Consider the following 9,455-nt stretch of genomic DNA (forward strand, 5'->3'; position numbering starts at 1 on the left):
AAGTACGTTGGGATCGACTCTCATTACAAGCTCAGTTGGGAGACTTGTAGAACAAAAAAGATACAAAGAGGTTGGAAAGCCTCGTACTTACTTCAAAATAGGTGCAAAAACTCAAAACCTTGGGATTGGAAAACCAAGAGAACCCTTTTTGGTTTACTAGTCACGCCAATTGTCCTTTATGGTTGTGAAATGTGGTGAAACATGTCAAACTACACTAGGAGACAATTAGAAAAAGTCTAGAAACATTTAATAACAAACAATCTCAAAGTTAAAAGCACAACCCTGTATGAAATTATGTTAGCTAAAGCAAGTACTTTTCCTTTGGAAGCATTGACATTAACCCAATTGATATGTTATTTAAAGAAAGTTGAAAACATGGATAAACTACACTAGCCTAAAATGGTTGTGGAAGAAACACTAAAAACCAGAGAAAAAAAACTTGGATGAAGCAAAACAACAATTGGTTGAACAAGTGGAACATCAATTTGCATGAATGGCCTAGCAACAATCGTGAAGTAATAAATAAATGTTATTGAAAAATTTTGTATTGCCATGTGGACAAAACAAATTGGGCTAAAAAAAACATACGACATCGAAGAGTTTAACCCTACAAAGAACCATGGTGAAAAAACATATTTAGGGGCCATTAAAGGGAAAACAAGGATGCTAGTTGCACATTTGAGAACTAGACCACACCACCTTAGATGTAAGACTAGTAGGTGGAAGATACCCAAGGAAGCATGGGAGGAAAGAGCTTGTAAATTCTGCAATAAAGGGGCTGTGGAAACGGTATGACACTTCATCGTGGAGTGCATGGCTTATGAGGACATCCATACTCAATACGAAAAATAGGTTAAGGGTTGACAATGTGCACCAATTATTTGAGGAAGATAGAATTAACCACTGCCCACCTCCTAGTCAAAATCAATAGTAGAAAATTTGACATCAAAAAAATTCTTAAGATTAATTAAAGATCGTATCCTCGATCCCATAGATTATTTAATCTCGTGAACATCATTAAAATCTTTCATTCATTCATTCCCCTAACTGTCTTGGGTACAATACTAGAACAAATACTGGAACAAATAGAAATTCGAGCATCCCCTAACTATCTTAGGGACGGCTAGCTATCCCCTAATGTACACGTATTTTTGTCAAAAATAGGGGGATGTTTTCTAGGCATCCTCGTCTCTAAAATGTTTCATATGAAGGATAGAGGTAAACTGACGAGAGACACGTCCCAAAAAGCACTGAAATAGATAAATACAATTTCAGGACAGTTACACAACGACAATTAATAAGATCTTAATATAACTTTTTCCGAAACGTTTTCCCGGAGAGCACTCAAAATATAGAAATACAATTTCCAGGAGTCACAATAACGGCAGTTACAAGACGGTAATATAACTGTGTCTGACTTTAACCATGCTCCTCCGAAGATTAGTGCCCAAGTGTATGTGATAAGTCGGGATTGATACGGCCGAATTTATTACCAATATTTTTCGTGAAACTGAAACATACTGGACATACTGGATATAAGATGTGAGCAATATATGAAAACATACGGCAGTGGAAAATTACCCTTGTTCACACAAAGGACTCTTAGACACCAAAGATGACCTTTAATATTTAACTTGTACCCTTTCACTCTTGAAATCTCAAAGCAACTTACATGGCCGGAAATCTACAGACCAAGATAAAGAAAGAATTTGGAGAAAATCATTGATATTCACAATAGTGCTATGCATTTACGTTACTTAGGCTCGCATATGGCCACCGTCTCTAATTTAGGATTTGACCCGACTCCTATGAATAACAATGGCTTCTCAAATCATCCCCATTCTGTTTTTTGTCCATTCCCCTTCTTCTAAAGAGATTTTCCCATATAAATCTCCAGTACGAGTAGCAATTATCGACAGTAAAGAATGGATCAGTAAAGCATTGATATCCACTTCAATATTTGAAAATTTAAGAGGATTTTTTTGAATTCTACAACACAATAGTTTTGGATTCTAACATCTTGGATGGGCGAGGCTCTTCACCATATTATTAGATAAAAAAATTAAGTTCACCTGTAAATAGCCTATCCAAAAAAAGTTTACAAATTCAAGTAATTTCTACTGGTTGCACTAGCTAGCATCATTGACATATTCTGGTCATAAGCAAACCCTTACATATTTTTTTAATTCAAAATTAAAAGTTTTTGCATTCCTTTCACTCAGTAATTCTAGCCTCGAGATAAATTGTGCGAATTAATTTAATTCAATTATACAGTCGTGATCACAACTTGCCTTCAAAGGATCCTATTAGTGGAACCTTCATGAAAATGAAACAGACTGAATAAATAGACAAATGAAAAATGGAGGGCTCATATTTTTTACTCTACAAATAAACAGAGCACAACCACCTTCACCAAAATCAGATACAGAAAATGAAGACATACAAAATCTCGGTGCAATTTTCCCCTCTGTAGCACACAACACAAATAATTAATACAGAGGATAATGTTGGACAGATAATGTCGGGCCAATAGAATTACCTCTGGCAAACCGGTATAAATAAACAGCAAGACATGATATTGCAGAGTTCCTCTTCCAGAAATGGCAGAGGACCAGCTTACATCACAGACAATAAAACCAATCCAACATACAAACCAAAATGGCAATCAAATAACAGGTAGACCATGACAGCATCACATCTCAGCAACTGGACCTGCTCCTCGTTTCATAGAAGCAGTCTTGATAAGATGATTATAACTTCCCTTTTCCTTGAAAAGCTGGGCAAAGTGATGCTTGCAATACAGTATGCCTTCTAGCGCAGCATAATTTGAAGGGCTGATCGAGCAACCCCCATGAGAGCACTTGAAACAGGATTTGTGGTACGATGAACCTTCAACAGTGACCTGACAAGTAAGGAATGAATATACCATAAGAAAATAGAAGAGCAAAGTGACAATAAAGTTCGTAATGATGTGTTCAATATAATATACAACACAATTCTCTCTCAGCATTGAGGTGAAAACAACTAACTGCAAAACATCATTTTGATACATTTGTAGCTTGAAAGCGAGCATCTACGCCCAACATATGCTATTTGGATTGCGGATTTTAATTCAGAATGTCATGTACCGATTACAATGAGAAAGATATTCTTAAAATCCTTGGCAGATGGAAACCCAACCTCTTAGAGTTATCTACCCTTTTATTTGAGATAGTTAGCTATTGTGTTTGAGCTGCTCCACTACACCATTCATTCATTGCTAATTATTGTGCACTTACGAATGTAGATTGCGGAATCAAATATAAACTCTTAAGCTTCCCAAAGTAAGTCATCCGGAGTAACTCATCACAGATCTAACTGCCAAAAGTGGGAATTCACCTCCAAAGAATACACCCTAGCCATCAAACTCAATAAATAACACAAAAATTACATGATTACATATCTAATCATCTGTGAGCAAACTTCTGGAATTGATTGTGTGTGAGTTTTAGAATCAACGTTTCGGATCACACTCTGTGATCCAGGATGAAAGAGAGCACTAGAAGCTTCTTAGTCTCTCAAAGCTTTTCTAGTGCTCTCTTTCATCCTAGATCACGGAGTGTGATCCGAAACGTTGATTCTAAAACTCACACACAATCAATTCCAGAAGTTTGCTCACAAATGAATTCTATGGATTGTGGAAATCTCATATCAACAAATATCTAATCATATGAACTTGTCAATTTCTTTCCAATTTCTTTCCTGAGAATTTTCGTTCACTCAACTGTAAAGGATATCATGTTACAGCCAATTCAAATAGAAGATCAAAACGCTAAATAACATAGATGGGGAGTTTCTTAGCTTGTTTTATGTCAATTGCTTGATTGGCCCTTTATCTGTTTTTTTACTGATGCCTCTGTACTTCCGGCAAACAAAAAAAATGAATCAACGAGGTTCAAATGTTCAAAGGAAGAAACCAAACAATTGACAACGCACAGGAAACCAAATAATATTTGTATTATTAGTTATTTTTTAATTTTTTTTCATTTGAAAACAGAAAACTCTAGGCTTAATAAAATTCAAACGAAGAAAGCTATCAACAAAAGGACTAGAGAATTCGTCAATTCATTACCTTCTCAAGAGGGTATGCCGTTTTACCACAGGTGGCACATTTATCTTGAGTGCCAGAGAACATGGTAGAAATCCTGCTAGGCGATCGCGTCTGTAAAAGAACACTGTCATGAATCAGAACTTTTTGGATCATCCCATTCACAAATTGCATAGTGCAACCGTAAACTACATGAAATCGTTTTCATCAAAGAAGAGTTGTCTTCAAATGTATATTTCTATCTTTTTCCCTAATTTATTTAAAGATTCCTTATGCATGTTATTTACACATCGTGCTTTGTCTGCCTATGTTGATTGCTTTTGATCACGTGGAGCCATTTACAATGGTTTCCTTTTCCTTTAATCTTATGAGACTTAAGAAACTCGACAAGATTAATTCGAATAAAATTTTAATACTTATTATTCCAAAGACTTCCAATACTTCAAACTCCGGAAATAATTATCCAAGAAAAGAGAGAGAAAAAATACCATCTCAGGTTGAATATTGTCCACTGATTTGTTTGATTTTGCTGTCATAAAAAGTCAAACAGTTAATGAAAAACCCACTATAGGAATCAAAAGATTGAAAATAGATAACTATGCCAACAATATCACAAAGCTTATCGCCGGAGAGAGAAAACGTATGACTTTGATCTGTTGCAGAATTAAGTATCGTTAAAGATAGATCTCTCACGGGACTGAAAATTCTTGGTGTAGTTCCCGGACTCTCTGAAAAGCTGTTCAAAGTGAGGTTTGCAATAGAGAACTCCCTCCATTGATGAGTAACTACTCAACTGCCAAAAAAAAACCAACTGTCAAGAAAATACAGCAGGTAAATTTACAACCAAATATCCTCTAAAAAAGTTAATGTTTTCCTTCATTATGATAGTGTTACAGAGAGACGGACCAAGTAGTATTATGTGAAGTTCCAATTTTAGCCTGTTTTACCCCTTAACCATTTAACTTCAGGGACCGAAAAATGGAGCTTGAACTGCTTCCCAAATATGTACAAGCATTGAGCAGGGGAGAATTTAGTTGAAGACAAAAACTTTCTCAGCTATTAGCTACTTAGCAGACAGCTGAGCGTTAGTTCTACAGTGACAATTCATTTGACTAATTGTAATCAAACCAAGAGTCTGTGTATATAACATGTATCAATTACCACCAAAGCGCTGACATACAAATGATCAAACAACGGACAACTGAAGTTAGTGAAATTTTCATTTTGACTTGTTGACCTATTGATGCTCAATGTTCAAAGAAGCGAAGCTTATTAGGATGCCTGAGCTCAAAGCTTGGCTGTGGCTAAATTTTCCGGTAGAGGATACACAGCAGCTGGGGACAGGGAGTTGCAATTAATTGCAGGAAAATCAGTTAATAAAATCCAAAATAGTCTCACCTCTACATACCTCACAACGAATTTTCCCTACCCAATAGGCCATCCACTCAGAAAAGAAGACTTCAGATATTCACCCTTACAGAAGAACTCTAGAACCCCTTTTTTCAAGAGGAAACACTCATGCGTTTTTTTATATTTATAATACACAATTTCACAATAGAAAGCATGATGCTGAATAGAAAACCTTCACTCGATGGACAAAAGCCAACTTTTATAGGAAATAATTAAGTGATTAATGGGAAAGGATGCTTGCTGAATGGAAAACCTTCTCTTGATGGACAAACACCAACTTCACTAGGAAATAAAGAAGTGATTAATAGGTCTCTAAATTCATTGATCAAAATAGAAACTAATTGTGCACCTAAAGCCACTGTTACATCCAAGTTACAGGAGATGATACAAATCGTAAAACAAAGTGAACTCACAAAACAGGATGCACCAGGACTACTACAGTTTACTGGCATTGGACCTAATACCATAGTAAAGTATGTTTTCTTATGCATTAGCCTCCTAACAGCAATAATTGGCTAATGTCCAAAAATAATGAATTTTCAATCTCACACAAGAATTTAGCACTACTTAGCCTGCCAGGCAACGGGCTAGATTCTAGACACAAACGGTCGTTAAGCTGCAGTCTAGACACTTATCACAACGACAGTCCAGGCTCCAAACCGAGCAGGCATGTTCCCCAGGTTTAAAACAACATAAAATCAATTAGGGCAACCCGCTTACATGGTACATAAACGTGAGACCCTCATCTCTTTAGAATTCCCAACCTAAGGTTATTCCCCGTGTCACTCGTATTGCTTGCAAGCAACCAGCACAAATCAACATCCAGGAGACCTTGGAAACGCATGGTAGTTCAGCATGGAACTGTAGCGCACTTCAGACAGACACATAAAAATAATGACAATTATTTTTAAGCTTGAACCCATATAAAAAAATATTATTATTATTACATCATACGCTTGAGAACATCTGACATCGTGTTGCAGAGCATAGGTATTTTTTAAAAGTTAGTTATCAATTTTGTTATTTTTATAGGCCACGCGATTGTTTTTCTGAGCCACATTACCTTGCCTTCTGCTTTGAACTTGGACAGAATAATGTGTAGCATGCGTTCGTGTCCTGGGCCCCATCAGTTCATAATCAAAATGACAAACTCAATTGCTGGGCGTGGCCGATGATGTTGAGGGATTTGAAGATACAATCGAAGGTAAATTTTCAAATGAATGCCAAGCACAAGTTTGATAAATAAGAACCTTTAAATAAAAGTTATATGGCTCTTCAACTTAGAACTAGTTCATATCAGCTCCGGTGTGAAATGGAAAGATGGAGAATCTCAAAGGAGGCATGGCAATAAAGAGTAATTTTTGTTCATCTAGGAAAAATCAGAAAACCGCTTTATTTTTTAGAGCAACAGGATCACATATGCTACTAATGCTGTTCTATCCAGTTTATTTATAAGGGGGCTGATAGTGAAAATCATTCATGAAAGATGTGGCCAGTTATCCCACAAACTATTTTTAACCTTACAGAGGTCAATCTAATCTATTTTATATTAGTAGATCTACAACTCTACCCTTTGAGATTTGAACCTGTACCCTCTTGCTCAGCTAGGTCTACAACTATATTTCCCCATGATTTGAACCTAACCTCTTTTCCTCAGCTAGGCCTACCCCTCGGGATTTTAACCTGAGCCCTCTTACTCAGCTAGGTATACAACACTCTGGACCCCCTTGGATTTTATCGTGTGTCCTCTTACTCAGCTAGGTATACAACACTCTGGACCCCCATGGATTTTATCGTGTGTCCTCTTACTCAGCTAGGTATACAACACTCTGGAACCCCCTGGGATTTTATCCTGCGCCCTCTTACTCAGCTAGCTATACAACCCTATCCCCTCTGAGGTTTAAACATGTGTCCTCTGTGGCGAAAAACACTTTCACCTAAAGACGAACAGGGTTCCCGGACTAGATCACGCTTAAAAGCAGCAAGGCTACTTAAATGGGAGCTACATTTCTGATGAGCATTGCAAAAATGCCTGCATTTTTTTCAAGCATTCAAAATGGTCGCGTATTGACGAAAAACAAGGAAGGTTTTAACTGAACAAAGACACCGAAGAAACTTATTGTGGGTGTCCAAAACATCCAAAAATGATTAAATCTGACGTTCTGTTTTAAAAATACAAATCCTATCCAGTACAATGACTAACTATTGGGTCCAAAATTCGCCACAGTTTGAACCATGAATAACATAAATGACTTCAAGCTTATGCATTCCATTTTAATTAGAAAGAGAATATGTTAAACAAATTGTGGCACTCTTCCAAATCTTTTTGTTCTACAGAAATTTCCTGAAGCGCTTTTGTAAAACCATTCATTGCTTTAGCCCCTTTTCAATTTTTTGGCCTAAAAAATTATACCTAAAGCTCTTTTTGCAACAACAGAAATTTAACACTATAATCAAACATAGTTAAAACCAGCATATGAATTTTTTAAAAATGAAATAGACTTTTGAGCCCCAAAACTTGAAGCAGATCCAAAAGAAACAATAGAATTCATTTTCCTTTTAAAATGCTCTAATAATCCAATAAAATAAGAAAAAAAAATTTACCTTAAGCGTTCCTTTGCAATGATTGCACCTGAAACAAGCCTTGTGATAAAAAATCCCATCGGCAGACAGTTGATCTATAAAATAAACTGTCTTTTCACAAACTTTGCACTTATTCTGCGTCCCGCTGAAGGCCATGACTAAGATCTGAGCCTTTGAAGACTTTTTTGCGCCGAATAACAACTCCTTCTAAACGAACATAAAATTATTTCGTCACAGAATCAACATAAACGGTAATTTTTCGGCCGGCCTAAGTATCGAACTTTTTGCTCCTCAAACAAGCATATGAATTGTTCAAGCCCTAATGGACTCCAGCTCAAAATGACGAGACTTTTCTAATCTTCGTTCCAGAGCACAGGATCTGCAATCTCTGGCCACTCTTCTTCAAGAAATCAGACAATGTGCAGAAAAAATCCTTTCTGCAACAAAAATAAAAAGAATTTATGACAAATTCTTCACTTATTATATAGTTTCCGTCGATCCAGCGCTTCGAACGTGAAAACGCTGTCGCTTGACCGTTTCGCCGGGAAAATCGATGAAATTTGGATCAAAATAGTCGATTTGTTGCTCGTTAACTCGTCGGAAGGCAAGATCACGATACTCCTAAGCCCAAACACAAATTTCCAATCCAAATGTGTAAAACGAAGGCCGCTCTGCGATGGTTTTGATGCACGATTCACGAGTATTAAAAGAAAAAAATCTTATCAGAACGAAAAACGAGAACACGGGTCATGTACGCTTCAGATCCAATCCAGTAATATGGAAGTTAATCTGCACCGTTCAGTATCTTCCCTTGTTGATACTATCATCCCTTTTTGATAAGTTGCAGATATGCTCCAAGAATATGGGAACCAATCTGGACCGTTGAGTGGGCACATAGGAAATAATATAATAATATTATTATGGCGCGGAAAGCGACTTAGAGAGAGAATGTAAAGAATACTTTTGTAGAGAGACAAAGACGCGGGGAGCGGGTATGCACGATAAGAGAATATCTCGTTTTGCTAAAAAAGATTCTTGCTCTGACGGTCACGATTATGACACGTGTCACTGAATCCATAATTGCCGAGTAGCGAGGTGCAGGTAATCATTATCTTGATAAAAGTTGGGCTGGGTATGTGTTGTAAACTTAGAAACTGTGAATCTCTATATATGGATGTGCACTGTGGCTGAAATTTCTATACCCACATATCATTTTTGGTAAAATTTGTATATTTATTTTTGAGCTATTTTAAAGGGTATGGTTTATTCTCCATACAAAATGTACAAAATGATATAGTTGTAAAAATACAAATTTTTATAATGTAATTATTTTTTAGTAGATTTTTTATATTTTTATAGTATTGAAAAAACGGAT

At 36.5% G+C, this 9,455-nt stretch overlaps 1 protein-coding gene across 1 annotated transcript; it reads right to left on the bottom strand.

The window, feature by feature from the left end:
- Positions 1-2,225: 2,225 nt before the first annotated feature.
- LOC131061439 (LIM domain-containing protein WLIM2b) lies at positions 2,226-8,824 on the bottom strand. Its single transcript, XM_057995135.2, has 5 exons — positions 8,102-8,824; positions 4,781-4,880; positions 4,576-4,616; positions 4,112-4,201; positions 2,226-2,902 (listed from the first exon to the last, which is right to left on the bottom strand). The coding sequence occupies exons 1-5, from the start codon at positions 8,234-8,236 to the stop codon at positions 2,693-2,695; spliced, it is 576 nt and encodes a 191-aa protein (XP_057851118.1). The 5' UTR covers positions 8,237-8,824; the 3' UTR covers positions 2,226-2,692.
- Positions 8,825-9,455: the final 631 nt, after the last annotated feature.

Source organism: Cryptomeria japonica, chromosome 8 (genome assembly GCF_030272615.1).
Source record: "Cryptomeria japonica chromosome 8, Sugi_1.0, whole genome shotgun sequence".
Taxonomy (NCBI): Eukaryota; Viridiplantae; Streptophyta; class Pinopsida; order Cupressales; family Cupressaceae; genus Cryptomeria; species Cryptomeria japonica.